Genomic DNA, 15,716 nt, shown 5'->3' with positions numbered 1-15,716 from the left:
TTGTGTTCAGTCTTCTTCTAAGGGAGTAGTCTTCTGCCAGGGAAAGGAGTTTCTTATAGACAGACAACCACCTATGACTTCTGATTTCATTTCTACCACTTCCTTCTTTGAGATACTGAGTGAAGTGCCTTAACTTTTCCTTCATCACAGGATTTTTTTTTTCATAAGATCTGCAGAAGAGTGATGCAATATTAATATCTCCTTAAGGACAAATCTGATAATGGATTGAATTTCTAAAGGTTACATTTCATATCTTAGCTGAAAAAAAATTCTATCTCCAGATTCCTGTTAGCAGACTTGAAAGCAACCCCAAATTTCTTAGATTCCTTGAGTGTATATTCCACATAGTCATGTAACATTATATGCTATAACCTATTTGTCACTCCTTCCTTACAATTTGCAACTGTAGGAAGAAGGGGATTTTGTGGGCTGTGAACGGTTTAGATGGGCAACTCCCTTTTCACAGGCTTTGCTTTGAACGTGCACCTAAGCTTTTAACTACGTTACTATCATCAAAGGCAATGTCTGATATTGCCAAACACATGGAGCCTGAAACACTACAACACACAAGCTATTGTCAAACCTTTCTTTGACAGAAATTCTAGAGATCTTCATGGTCTTTAGTGGGCCAACTCATTTGTGGGTTGTTTTTTTTTTTTTTTTTGTTCACTAGACCCATTGGTTCAAAGGCAAACCAACAGGAAACACATCAGTTTCAACAACACCCATGAGTTGTCATCCTATACTGTTGTCTCAAGGTAGTGAGAAGAAAGTAAAAAAAACATTATGCAACAATTATTCCCACCTAGCCCAAGGCAAATCAGTCTTTGGTGTGCATTTTTGTCTAGGCTTGTTGCTATCAGTGCAGGCAGAGACACATACTCGTGGGAATGAGCTCTGACTTCTTTCAAGATTCATTGTACATTGAAAATAAATCTCATATTAGACATTTGTCCACTACTCCTCCTAATGGTACTTGGAGAAGATGATTAGTGTGGAATATCAACAACACCATCCTTCTAATAGGGAGCCAGTCTCATAGAGGATTGCTTCTTAACAGTGACCTTACTTGTGGATTCAGAAGCAGAAGCTGTGAAACTCTGCCAGCTATTTGCTTTGTCGTCCTCGTGAATTATGCAACTGGTAGAAGGAAGCTTTGATGTTGATTGGAATACTTGACTTTCCTGTACCTGTCTAATATCATGATTATACTTTTGTATTTGATTAAAACAAGGAATCTACATTAAAGAGCTACACCGAGTACCTCCTGGCTTGATTAAAAAAATTAGAAATCAGATCTTTTCCCAGGACTTTAGCATTTAGAAAGTAGTCTCAGACAAAGTCCAAGTTTACCTTTTGTCGTAAGAACAAATGTAATGACCTATTTTGCATAATATTTCAACAGAGGGAAGTTCAGACTTTCTGTTCTAAATTTCAACATAGCTGCAATCTTGCAGTTAAGAAATTATTAGCCCTGCAACTAGGTACCTTTAATTGAATCCCTGACACTTGCTTAATTATAGATAGCATCACTACAGACACATTATGAGAAGCAGTAAAATCAGCTATGACACTCCTCTTCTAGTTTTCCATTGGCTGGAAACTTGTTAGGCTTGATAGGTAGGCACTGTAGTCAGAGGGGATTTCAAAGCAAATAAATAGCAGGTCCTTTTAGCCCGTCAGAAATGGATTTCCACCTATCTGAACCTCAGACTGAAGCAAGCTGCTAAAAACAAAACAAAAGCAAAACAGTGACTTGCCATATAAGGAAATTATTGGAGAAAATTTTGGAGGATTTTCTAGGCCACCTCACTTGAGGTGTCTTTTTCAGAAGAACCATGGCTTGCTGTGTGTTACAAATCACTGGTCTACTATTTGGAGGTATCGGCATGCTTGGGACTTTGACAGCCACGGTTATGCCACAGTGGAGAGTTTCTGCCTACATTGAAGGCAACATTGTAGTATTTGAGACCATCTGGGAAGGACTGTGGATGGACTGCATCAGTCAGCGGGGCATCAGGCTGCAGTGCAAATTCTATGATTCTCTCCTGGCTCTTCCTTCACCCTTGGAGGCATTCAGAGCTCTCATGTGCTTTGCAGTGGTCCTATCAATCATTTCCTTTTTGATGGCCATTGGTGGTGTGAAGTACACTCGTCCAACCAAGGAGGATTCTCAGGGCATCAGCATCTTTCTACTGGCAACTGGAGTCACCTTTCTCCTGACAGGCATCCTTGTTTTGATCCCTGTGTCCTGGACTGCAGGTAGCATAATTCGTGACTTCTATGATCCAGAAGTCCCTACTCCACTGAAACGAGAACTGGGATCTGCTCTCTATGTGGGCTGGGCGAGCACTGCACTTCTCATTGCTGCAGGAGCAATGTACTGTAGCTTCTGGTGCTGGGCAAATACATCCTCAAAATCCAGGTATCCAGTACTTTCCCATCACAGATTGCACAAACCTGATTTTGCAGGAGGGCCATCTCTAAGTGTGCATGCCTATGTGTAGTTGTTACATGCTTAGCCTGTTGATATGTACTGATTGACTTCAGCACCTGATTAAGTCTGAGTCTGTACTGGAGGAATGATTTTGTTCATTTGCTATTTATGATTGACATGGTTGGACCTGACAATCTCTGGAGGTCCCTTCCAACCCATAGCGTTCTATGAATCTCTGGTGCCATGACATATATATCTGCTTTCTAACATGCTTACAGAAAATGTAGTTACATTATATTAGATCACATTCAGAAGAAAAGCCTCACCATTTTATGGGAATGAAGAACAGCATGGAAACAGCAGCAGCCAGGAGTCTCTCAGAGAAAATGAACAGTGTACAGCTGGGCTGGAAGGAAGGCAGATGCTGTGCCATAGCACTGTTGCCCTGCCCCATAATCCTTAATACACAAAGGAAGCAGTGCATTTTACTCTAAAGTAGTCTTCATAAAGACTGCTCTAGGACATGGCTGAAGCAGCTGCTGAATGAACAAAGGAGTCACCAGCTCCCAATACTGGCACTCAAATTTTCATATTTTCCCGTCAGAGACCTCTGTGTTTGGCTATAGATTTCATTGACACTTGTTGAGTTGGAGTTGCAGTATTCTTCTCACTTCTTCTGCAGGACACATAATCCAGCTCATGGAATTGTAAATGTTTGGTCACTTCATCAGATTTGCCATGAATTTATTAGCTTTTTGTTGCTTATTACCTCTTGTCTTTTATGGTTTCTCCTGTTCTACAGGTTGCACCAACTCTTCTATAAAATTCAGGGCAGACCATCTGTTTTTATGCACTTTAAAGTAACATGCTAACGTGAAGTATATTTAAACAAGCCAGGGAATGTAAATGTATAATCCCCATTTTCTCACTGAAGCATCATGAGTTCTTGCCTCCATCTTCTATCACACCCACAAAAAGCCGAACCCTGATGTTCTGACTGTGTTTGCAAGACTTGTTTGAAAATGTAGGCTGAGCTACATCATGCCTGTCTGCCCATCATGCAGAATTCATCAGCATTTGTGGCTGTGCATTTTGTTTCCCATAACTGAAAACTTGGAACCTGCTTTTGACAGCTTCTGTGTCATAACATTGATAAGTGACCAAAAAAGGCCCAGTTCAAAAGATTTTTTTTCTCTTTATTTTCATAGTGGTAAGGGATACTACCTTTTCATTGATGATTTTATGACAGAGGCAGTCAGTCTGATCCTTTTCTGTGTCCGTGACTGGTATCCGAACAAAAGGGTGTGATGACTTTTTGAGCTGAGCACTGCAATGCCTCTGTGTATTCATTTGACTGTCCCATTTGAAGCACGACAGGGAATGATGCATTTAATTAAACAAACCTTTTATTAACTTGAGTTCAGATGAACCTAAAGGAAACAGTGCTATTGAACACAGATATTCATTACATATATTAACTAATGTGTGTTTACATTTATGACAAACAGCTCAGGTCTTTTAGTGACGATGTTCTAGTCACCAGAAAACAGGTTTAATGTATCCTGCTCATCACTTGAGCAGTCAAATCACCACTTATTAATTCCAGATGAGCACCATTAAAGAGAGTATTTGCAAAGAGCTTTTCTAGCACTAAACCACAGATTTTTCACGTTGTCATATAGCTGTTATGTCTATCACAGCAGCTGTCATTGGGTCAGACACCTCATTTCAGTGTAGTCATTCTGTTGATTTTGGTAATAATTTGTACTACCCTGAGGACCTACACCTATTATTTTATTGTGTTTACGTCCTATATTGTATATTTTGTTTAATAAGGAACTATTTGGTGAGTAAGCCAGAACTGCATTTTTTGAATTAATTTAGATATGATGTTTGATTAACAAAACAGAATGAATACATTTGCAATGCAAATTTGATGCATATTTATATGTATTGGATTTAAATTATGACATATTCAGTGTAATGCAACTTTATGCATACGTAAGTGCTTAAGAAGTAATTAAGTGCAGTCTTCTGTAACATTAATCAAAGAATCCTGAATGCTTTGACTATAATTGGGTTCATCTAGATATTGAATTTGAACTGGACGTGCCATTTATACTAGCAACTTCATTTTCAATGTTGAAAGACAATCTGCTTTATTTGACCATTTAACATGACTTTCAAAGAAAACCTAAGCTTCTCACATCGAACATTAACAACCTGATGGCCGCATATTGTTTTATTTCTCTTTTACCACTTGATCAAAAGATGAGATCAAACAACCTTGTAGTAGGTTTTCCAAGTGTACAGTGAGGCTGGGCAGCTGTTCAGATGTCAGGGGTTTTATTGACACAAATAGCAATTTGGGGTGGTATGATTTATCACTTTAGACTCACCTGAGTATGTTTAAGAGTCTGTGGTATTAGAATTTCTGAAATTGGTGCAGGAACAAACTTCTCATGAGAAGTTAATCTGCAAAAGATGTAACACGGTGGTTAACCTTCTCCCTTTGAACAGAACAGAAATTCCTGAATTGTGGATTGTGATGGGGAACCTCCCATAAAGGTGATTAGTAGGTATTTTACCTCTGCATGCAAGGAATGTATTTGTCTGAATAAACTGCATGGGAGTGTTTACATCTGCTAAGGAAGACAGGGTTTTTTCTTCTTCATTTTTCCCTGTTGAAAACCTGTGATGCTCAGAACTGACTAGTTGAAAGATACAGTTTGGAGGTATAGAATCATAGAATAATAGAATGGTAAGGGTTTGAATGGACCTCTGGTGATCATCAAGTCCAACCCTCCCACCAAAGCAGGGCAGGCCATACAGGAACACATTCAGGAGGGTTTTGAAAGTCTCTTAGAGAAGGAGGCTCCACAACCCCTCTGGGCAGCCTGTTCCAGTGTTCCACCACCCTCACAGTAAAGAACATTTTCCTTATGTTGAGATATGAAAAGGTCGTTTAACGGCTTTAATGAAAAAACTGTGGTTGAGATTTGAAAGCAAACTGCATCTGTTCCTGAGTTTTCTGAGGGTAGTAAGAAGAACTGGGCTTGAGGAGAGTGATGGATGAGCTTTTACAGGTCTTTAGTGATCAAAGTTGCACCTTCTGCCTTCTGCCTGCTGCTTCAGGAAACTTTCTGCCTGTGTTGGGTTATATCCAACCAGACCTGGTCTCAAGTAACGCAGCATGTCTAAGGTGAATCTTGGAGATTATTTAGATGGCTGAACATGTCAGGAACACTCTGTGTAATGAAGCAATAGACATATAGGGAAGGGGCCACCACTTCACTGCAATGCAAAGGAGGGCCATGGAAACGGAACATTGGTTACATGCTATGTGATGAAGGACCCAGAAGAAGCAAGAAATCACTCTTGACTGCACTTTTCCCTCAGAAGATAAGCCCTGGCACGTGGGTGACATTTGATATGGATGGGCCAGAGATTACTAAAATGTTGTGTGAGGTTTTCATATTCTGGAACTTTGCTTTCATTGAGGAGTGGAGGCAGTAAACTTCCTTTAGTGATGCTGTGTTTGAGTTCCACTACACATAACTGTCAGAAACTTCAGGCCTGCTGGGTTTGTTAATAACAGCTGATTTAATACCATGGTTAAATATCTAGTTCAATATCTTGGTATTATAATATACTTTAGTATTTTGTGGTTGTACAACAAAGTGACTTTGGAAATAAATGTGAATAGCTGAGATTTTGTTATGTATTTGAAATAAATGTAAGAACCCTTGAGGTAATTTTTTTACCAATATATCATTGTTTCTTTTTTTATAATAAAGTGAATGAATGCATTTCCCCATTGCCAGAGAAAGACAGTTTCAGTATTTTTGTAATGTTCTTTTCTGATTCAGTCTTGGTTTTTACATTATGCTTTGGGTTTTGCTAGATAATAAACAAAGTGAGTCTGATTCCCTAGAAAATAAAATGCACAAAGCTGATTTAGTTCTGGCTTCCAAGACTTTCTGATAAGAAGTTTCCTGAAGCAAATCAATATTTGAAAAGCTGTTCTGAAATGTATATTCATCTCTGGGATGAAAAGAAAATTTTCTGGAGCAAATAATCCACCACTAGGATGTAGCCAAGGGAATATATTTATGGCAGAAATGATGGCTTAGTAAAACATTTCATTATAATAGAATGATGAATCAGGCAGATTTTGAGAAAGGTAAATGCATGTAGTCATCAGTCCTGATATGCAAAGACAAATCTCTGTGTGAGGGACACTAAGACTAAATGAGTCCACACTTAAAAATGTTACAATGCTCCTGGAAATGAGCAGGAGGACTCAAAAAGTCAGAAATAGGAGTTTGTGTCCTTCTGATTGGCTGGAACCACCCTTTTGGAAAAGGCACAAGAGATCTCTTCAGGGAAGACCTACATCATCTTTGAAAACTGGGACAGAACTGACCCACCAAATAAACAATTCCTTTCCATTATATCTGATATGGAAATACTCTCTGACTGACACACTTTGCTTTCCTGATTTAAGTCTGAGACTGAGTTAAGACTAACTTGATGTTTTATAACTATTTTAAGAAACAAAGAGGAAAAGAAAACAAGAAATAGCCTGATAAGTGTAGGACATTTTCAACTGAAAAGGTCTCTGACAGTGTTTCTTGTGTTCAGTTAAAGCTTGCAGAAATCTCCCAGCTGTCAATGAGGATGGACAAAAAATATGCACAAAAAAAAGCACAAAGATTAGGGAACAGAGCTCATTAGGGGAAGGGTTGTGACAGCAGTAATAACAAGCCATGTATACCTGCAGAGTCAGTGTCTAGAGAGTGTGCTCAGTTCCAGGGATCAATAGCATAATTTTTAAAACAATTGAAGGAATAAAGAGAAAACACTATATTGAACTCATCTGTTTGTGCCAGAAAAAAAGCAGAACATAAGATTACGTGACATTCTCATCCCTGCACTTCCATCCCTTTAGAAGTGAAAGAGTAAGCTAATTTTACCATTAGGCTTTTTATTCTTTTATGTAGTCACTTGTGAGTCCCTCCAAAAAGACTTCTCAGTTCTCCATTTCTCACCTGAACACTGTGAAATCTTGAGGCATTGTAAAAAGTTAAATGTACTGTACTTTCACTTTCTGTTAGCAGCCTGTCCAAGTAGCAAGGCCAGCAGCATACATGTGCTGAAGCAGAGACTCTATCAAAGCAACACTGCTCTTTAAAGTGCCTCGTTCATATGGGCCCTGCAGAGGAGAATGAATCTTGCTCTAAGATGTGTTTTAAGAACTGTCATTTTATTCAAGGATTCTGGATATGTCTTTTATCCATGAGTGCTCACCACTTGAGTTATAGTGGTTGCTGCAGTGACAAGGGAAGCAAAGCCAGAGGATCTGAATGCAGCTCTCTGCTCTGAGGAGGAAACTGACAGTATTGCCCCAAGATGTTTGAACCAGTTATCATTCATCCTAACACAGGTATGCTTCCCTTGCCCCAGTAATTTCCAGGCAAACACTACCTGTGTATCAATCACTACAGATGAATTTATCATGCAGTTTTCTCGCTCATTCCTTTTTGTTTTCTATTTAAACGTTGCTATTCATTTAAACAACAAGAAAAAGAGCTCGCAGCAATATAACTGACAAATCCAACACTTTTGTGCAAAGAAGATGCTTCAAAAATAGAAACCACAAACCAATCAAGTTCTGTTCCCTGCATCAGCATCAGTCAGAATGAATAACACATTATGCTTGCTAAATCTCTGTTGCCCACTTCTGCTATGGACCTTAATCTGTGGTCTTTGTCTCAGTTACTGTGAAGTAGTCCCTGATTTTCAAATGACAAAGCTGATGAGTGCATTAGTGTTTCATCTTCTCTCTGATGCATGAGTGACTGACAGAATGATAAAGCAATGTTTATTCATTCAGAGTTTCCACTGTAATGCCAGATGGTGCTGGGAGATAAAAAATAATCCCTAGACCTCAACAAACATTGCCTCACATACTGTTACATTCATTCTGAATTTAGCAAAAATTTGCAACATAAACTCCATGTGCTGAAGAAGAGAGTATTGTTAACTAAGTACTTCTTGTGAGGCAAAGTTTCACAGCTTTGTCTGAGTCCTGGTGTCTCACCAGCACATACAAAATGCTGACTGCAAGTTCTTCTTACACCAACCCGGTGGCTGCTTCAGCCACACCAGGGCATGTAGGAAAGGCCAATGTTGATGCTAGAGCTCCTGCCTGAAGCCCCAGGACAGGGGACAAATAATGACAACAGTCCTTGCAGGTGTCTAAAGGAAGACATACTCCTTCCCTCACCTGAATATGCCCTTGTGATGGTTGGCCTTGGATGGCTGCCAAATGCCTACCCAGATGCTTCCTCTCCTCACACTTTTCTTTTGCTCCAGTGTGATCTCTCCAGGGACTGCAGGGATCCCTACCAGGACACCTGAAGCACCTCCTTCCCCTTCTGCCTCTCTCACCTTGGGGTTCACAAGGCTGTTAATCACTCTCTTTGCCTGACCAACTGGCACCATTTTGCCCTTCTTTACACAGGGTTTCTCTGAGGCACCACCATCACGGCTGTGGGGCTGAGCACTGCCCTGCAGTGGGTCAGTTGGAGTGTGGGTCTGGCTGTGTCTACAGTAGGACAGCTGCAGCCTCTCACAGAGGCTGCCCTGCAACCTGCCTCCACCAGCATCTGGCACCTATAATCAGTACATCCCCACTGAAAGCTTCCTCCTAGGATGCAGCCCTAAGGGGTGGCAGTGGGGCCATCGGGGCAGCACAGTGCCCTCCATCTCTATCAGAACTCATTCCCCAGACCCCAGCGAGATGAGCTGGTCGAGGCCAGTGATGATGACTAGACCTGGCCACAGCCCAGCCATCACCATGTACCACTGAGAGCCCCAGGCCTGCCTGGGACAGCAGTGAGAGAAGCATTGAAGGGTGCAAGGCTGCATCTAGGTTGTGTACCAGGATCATGTCAGAGCTGACCTTGTGCACTGGCAGTCAGATCCTGGGAGAAATGGAAGAGGTTGCAGAGCCTCTTGGTGGACTGTCCTGATGTTTCCCATCTGTAGTTATCTAACCTGGGTACCTCACATTTGGGTCTCCAGGGAAGATCTCCTGGAGTCCTCCTGCTCTGGTTCAAGCCACGGCTGGCCAGGATGGGAGCAGTGAATGCTATCAGGAGGGATGCTGCTGCACACAGTGCCGAGTGGGAAGCTCTGATGAGATCACCAGGCTCACTCCATGGATGCACATAGCTGCCTCATGCAATCTATCCCCTCTGTCTGCAACAGAGAGACTGCACTGATTTCATGCTGCTGCACTGGAATGTGCCTTCTCTCCAACAGAGTTTGGCCCACTTACCAAGTCTACTTTTATGTGTGTCTCTTCATCAGGAAAGTGTAGTGATTATCAAAGTAATTATCAAGAAATTGACTTTGTGGAGTAAGCAACTCAATTTGCCTAGGGATGTGTACAAGGAGATGAAGTGTTGGCTAACACAGGCAACAAAAAGCACTGACCTGTCTCTGAGCAGAGCAGCAGTGACTTCCTTTCCCTGGGCTCACTGCACCCATTCCCTCATTTGTGTGCCACCCAAAAAGCTGTTTGACACCCCGCAGTTTGGAAGCACTCCATTGCTAAGAGGCAATTAGATGCTAATCTTTCTTTGAGTGGTGCCCATGACAAATTGTCTTTCAAGAGAGACTGAGCACTGCCATGTGATGCACTGTTCATAAATCCGTGGTTCACCTGGCCTTATGACCTTGCAGGGCATAAGAAAGATAGAGGAATGTGAGACTTTGGAAGTAAATGTTCAATGATTTTTTGTATGCTCATTACTTAGGAGTGAGGGTAAAATTCAAAGTTTATTCAAACCAATGGACAGGTTCTTGTCATGATCAATAGATCTTTTAAGCATCAGATACGTCAGCATCAGTTCTAGTTATTCAGGATCAGCTGGAGATGCCTGTTCAGTTGCCCAGGGTTTCATATAAGAATGGATAGCACACTGTAACTGACTGCTGAAATGCAGTGCTGAGTGTTCTTTCTCCATTGATATTTATGGAACAACATTTCTGGAACAACTTTCCCAATTCCTCATATCTACATGTGTGCTCACACACCCATGGTGGTAGAGGTACGATGGCTATGGACACTGAAATTATTTTCCATAAGATGAAAAGTGTTTCCAGATTACACAATCTGCCACATTGGTAAATTAAATGTTGCTAAACATGGAGATTTTCCAAAGATTAGAAAGACATAGTCAAGTATGGTTTACTCACTGTGTATTTACTTCCCTAATTAGCAGCTGAACAGCCACCCCTCCCTTTAAGGTATATTTTGGGATTTTTTTTAATTGTGTTGTCAGCTGGGAAGTTAATCAATCTAGATTTCATCCAGGTTGGCTTATGCTGTGGAGCAACTGGGCATAAGTAGAGCAAACTAGGATAGGAGAAAGGGATGTGGGGCTAGGGGCAACAGACCCCCCCTGCCCCAATCCTCCCCCAAGGTCTACTGCCCCAGGCCACTCTTTTTTTTTTTTCTCCCCACTCTCTCTAAGCATTTCCCCTGAAATCTGTAGTATTTAATTTATCCTTGAGGCTTTGATACCTGTGTCAAATAAAATTGAAATTGGCTGACAAGTACTAGAGTTACTGGGGGAGTTGGATAGACAGACAGAATAACTGTGGTTTTCATGAGAGGAGAGCTGAAAATGTATTTTTAAAGAGGTTTAGTGCTAACATATTTTCCTGCGTTATTTATGTGGTAGAATATGTAGTTCCTAGCACTTCTGTGAGAATAGTCTCATTCAATTAACTTCAACCATCTAACCAGCAGACAATTAAAAATAATCTTTTCCACAAGATCTAGATTAGTAATGGTTATTGGTGTGGTCTTTTCCATTTATAAATGATTTAACAAGAATAGATTCCTTTTTTGATGCCAAAGTGTTATCGAAATCTTTCCAATACCATGGTGTGAAACACTCACATATAGGATTTCCTTTTTATCTTTCCATCACATTCTAAATAGTAAGTCAGTGTATTTATTATTAAACTTTCATTTTACATTATATACCTTTGAGTGTCTGCAGTTGGTTGCATAAAAATTTATCAGCTGACATCAACAGAATAAAACAGGGGTATTGACTTGTTGGGATAATGTCATGTTTCTGACTGTGCAGCTTGCTTTACTAGCAGAGGATTCCTGCTCAAGGAAATCAGTGCAATAACGCTTAAAAAATTATTACTAAGATTCTGTATTAAGAGAAGGAAGCAGTTTTTTATTTTATTCAGCATGAACTCTTCAAGTGATGAAAAAATCATGCTTTCATGAAAGCCATAAAGCAAATGATAGAAGTAGGACTTGACCTAATAGTACCATCAAAGAAGAAAGAAAATAGAAATATCAAATTATTAGCTGGATTAATAACTAAAACTTCAGCTGGACTAAAGACTGTTTAGTAAAATGATTCTAGAACAGCTGAAATACTGGGTTTGTACTGTTCTGGATTGTTAACTTTTTCCCTCAATGCTGTACAAAATTATTAACTGACCTTTAATTAAGTGAGAAAGTAAGACGGCCCAGGAGAAGGGCAGAAAAGCCAATATCCTTTAAATATTCATAACATTCTACATAATAGTCAGATTATGAAAAGCTCTTACCCTTTATAACAGATAACTATGAAATTTTACTAGGACATAGTTGCTTTATTTTTCAATCTAATTACAAGAACAGGGACCGTGTGTGTAGTTGAATGAATTCAAATGGCTATTTATTTTTCCAGAAGCGTGTTTAGCAGTAGCAATAATGCAATTGCTAGCCACAGGAAGTGGCTAAATTAACTAATCAATCTTATTAATCATTGGAAGCAAAATTCAACTTTCAATATAGTGGAGTTCTTATTAAAAAATGATTCATTTCCTGCCTCTTTTATAGCTAAAAAATGACACCCTTGTTTTATTTATGCAGCTGAGTATTTATTTTTATATTTACTCGTAGCATTAAAGTTTAATACGTCTTTGTCTGTTGTTAAATCGTTAATCTTTGGTCCCCTAAATTCCCAGTGCAACTGTTTATTCAGGAGAATCAATAATTCTTAGAGTACTCTGCACTTTTATTTTGTGACAGATTAATGATCAGATTAGTTGCACGGAACAGTTGCTTCTAACAGAAGTATTAGAGGATGCCTTAGACTTTACTGAAATCTGTGCATAAAAATAAGAGAAGTTTGAAGCTAGCATATGTGATATGGAAGCAATAACTATGAGTGACTAAGGTCAGGGGCAAAAACCTAATTGGAAAAGATAATGGCTGAGCAGAAGGAAGCTGGAGAGTTTTTAGAGCGCAGAAAACCAATGTAAGTGTCATTAGGAACCCTGTAAGAAGAGTGACAGCACTTGCAGTAGGAATGTCAGCAGCATATGCATGGTGTTTCCTAGCAAATAACAGCAAGACATCAAAAACATTGCAAGAGTCTAAATGAGAAGAGTCTGTGATAGGGAACATGACCATCCAGATCACACCAGAAGTGCAGGGTGTGACTAGTAGTAAATCGTGCTTAGTCATTGACTTGTGTCTTTAAATCAGTCTCTGTGTATTAGGTACAGCATTTTCTGTGTTTTCTGTGAGACCAGGAAGATGTGGAATTCTGGTGGAAGGAACTTTAAGGCCCTGGTTACACAATGCACACAAGCACACGCTTGCCTTGGTTAAATTCTTGCGTGCCTGACGAAACTGCTCCATTGGCCCAGGGAAGTGGAATGTTATGTACCACATGCTGGATGAGGCCAAGAAATGCCTGGTTCTCAGCTACAAGATCAGCCCACGTGGTTATGCCTGTAACAGATAACTAGGGAGAAGAAACATTATAAAAGATGAAGGTGTGGGAAAAGATTAAGTACTTCCAACAGGGAAGTAAACTAATAACATCTAACAAAAGGGTTGTTGGTAGCTGAGAAGCTGATGGGCCAGAGGAAATTAAGCAGCAGCAAAGTGGCTTACAAAAGGAATCATTTAAAATAAGCATGTGTGCACCTGGGTGTGATGGTTTTAAGATTGTGTCTTTGATTCTTCTCACAAAGCTCAAGCAGAGAAAATAAAAGAATGTAAGTAAATCACTATTGGGTGTAAGTGAGCAAATAATGATTATTCTAAACACTTCCATTGGAGAGATAGAAATGTTTAAGAGCCAGTACTCAAAACAAGATACAGGACAGTGGGGCAGTCGGGCAGTCTATCTTCTCTCAGTCTGTGTGCCTGCTTCTTCTCTCTCCTGGCTGAAGATAGCATACACCCACATACTGAGCTTGACAAGCTAAGTCAAGAGTCTCTCTCTGATTCTTGGCTTTCTTCCCTTTCGCCTACTCTGGGAGGAGGGGGGGGGGGGGAAGAAACATGGCCCCTCTCTTTTGGGGGGGCCCAAGGGGCTTTGTTGTGTTTTTCTGTCGATTGTACATATTTGTAAATGTTGTGAATAGTGTATACTTGTACATATTCATTGCATTTCATCATAGATTGTAGTTTTGCCTGTAAATACAGCTTCATTTGCTTCCAGACTGAGCTAGCCTGGTTATTGTCGATGTGGGAGGTGGATTTCAGCACTCACACTGGGACTTAAGCAAATGTATATATCAGTGATGATCATAAGACCTCATTCAAAACTCAGTGAAGCAAATGCACTGCTATAATATCTGTGGGTGCTGCACAGAGCCTTCATGCTTCTCATAGGTCTGCATGGGCTCCGTCAGTGTTGAAAATTCTTCATGAACATTTTTTGGCTTACATCTTGAGCAGCTGCCAGTTCCTGGTGGAGCTACCTGTGCATACATGCAGTGGAACGAAATAACCACCTAGCCAGAATCTTCCTGTCAGTGATTCTGAAAGGCAGAAATAAATAATGGGATATTGCCTTTCTCTTACATCTGTATTAGCTCAAAGAATTCTAATAAACCAGGAAATGTGGGTGTACATTCACAAAGTCACATGGGTTTGTCTCCAGCAGAGGACATTCTTGTTAAATAATGCAGTGATGAAGCAACAATTGAGAAATATAGATGAAGAGATAAATAGATCTTTCATAACTCTCACCTTAATTACCTATGCATCAAGCATAACTGATCATGCAGAAATGCCACCTGGCTTGCAATATTCTGGATAAAGGAGCATCAACTAATCTCCAATCTTTGGGACTGATATCTCATTTTAGTAGCACAGTAAGTATTTCCCTTGATATTTCTACTCCTTCATTCTTATTTTGCAGCACAGCACTTAGATAAAGAATCTGGTCCTGGTGACTTGTTGCAGTGTAAATGATCGCTTAGGCATCATGTGTTTTCCAAAAGTCCTCTGCCTCTGGCAGTGCATTATCCATACTGCCAACCAACAGCAGCCTTGAGGCAAGTATCTCCCTTCTTTGTTCTTCAGTAAGTCACCTGCCTTTTGGAGGTCTCTGGTTCTCCTTGAACTGTGCTGCTCATTTGCTGACACTGAGCACGTTTACAGATTTTGAACTTCGGAGACAGATAAAGAACTCAAAACCATAGATTTAGTGGCCTTCTGTGTATAAATTTCATCTTTTGTATCTGCTCTAGTACAGTGTCTCAAATGGACAGCACTTACTAGATACCTACTTAGTCTCTCTTTCTTTAATGCCCTGCAACAGACACAAACCAATTAATTCTTCCTGTAGTGTTATGTTATACACTGAAACTTGACTGACAATAATATTATTTCAAAATATTCAGAGCTTGCTTTGCATATTTCAAAGGATTCTTTCTCTTGTTGTAATTAATTCTCTGCATTTGGTCAAAGATGGCATTTGTTATCTTTCTGAACATAAAAGGTCTATTAATATGTAAATTAGCAGGTTTTCATTTTCTTGGAGCAGAAGAACTTTTTAACATTTTAACGATAAGTTCACAATAGTGGTCCCTTTCTATGTGTCAAAAGTGTAAGTTTTGCTTATATTTCACTACAGAATGCCAAAGTAAAATCAGATTTTGTTACAGCAGGGAAGATTAATGCTAGACAGCCTAGTTCTCTGCCAGTGGTTGTGGAGAATTATCAGCAGAGGCAGACATAAATGTGTTAGGAATTAATGAATTTAGGGAGTTAAATTCTGAACTCTGTTAAAAAAAAAAAAAAAGCAGCATGTGCAGTAGGTCAGTATGATTCAAGAACACAGAGTCACCCTTGGTGACAGAAGCTGTCTTACAGGTACAGTGGGACTTGTTGTGGTTATCTCACACACACCACACACACATCACCTCCTGCCCCAAACTGCTGGCAGTA

The 15,716-nt window shown here is 40.0% G+C and overlaps 1 protein-coding gene across 1 annotated transcript; it reads left to right on the top strand.

The window, feature by feature from the left end:
• The first annotated feature begins 1,838 nt into the window (after window positions 1–1,838).
• LOC128970201 (claudin-8-like) lies at window positions 1,839–2,507 on the top strand. The gene has a single exon (XM_054385299.1). The coding sequence runs from the start codon at window positions 1,839–1,841 to the stop codon at window positions 2,505–2,507; it is 669 nt and encodes a 222-aa protein (XP_054241274.1).
• Window positions 2,508–15,716: the final 13,209 nt, after the last annotated feature.

This window comes from Indicator indicator, chromosome 1 (genome assembly GCF_027791375.1).
Source record: "Indicator indicator isolate 239-I01 chromosome 1, UM_Iind_1.1, whole genome shotgun sequence".
Classification (NCBI taxonomy): Eukaryota; Metazoa; Chordata; class Aves; order Piciformes; family Indicatoridae; genus Indicator; species Indicator indicator.
Note: the sequence above shows the minus strand (reverse complement) of the source record. Positions and strands in the feature narration are given on the sequence as shown.

Coding starts and splice junctions, on each gene's coding strand:
- LOC128970201 (XM_054385299.1), top strand. CDS start 1,839: ATGGCTTGCTGTGTGTTACAAATCACTGGTCTACTATTTGGAGGTATC.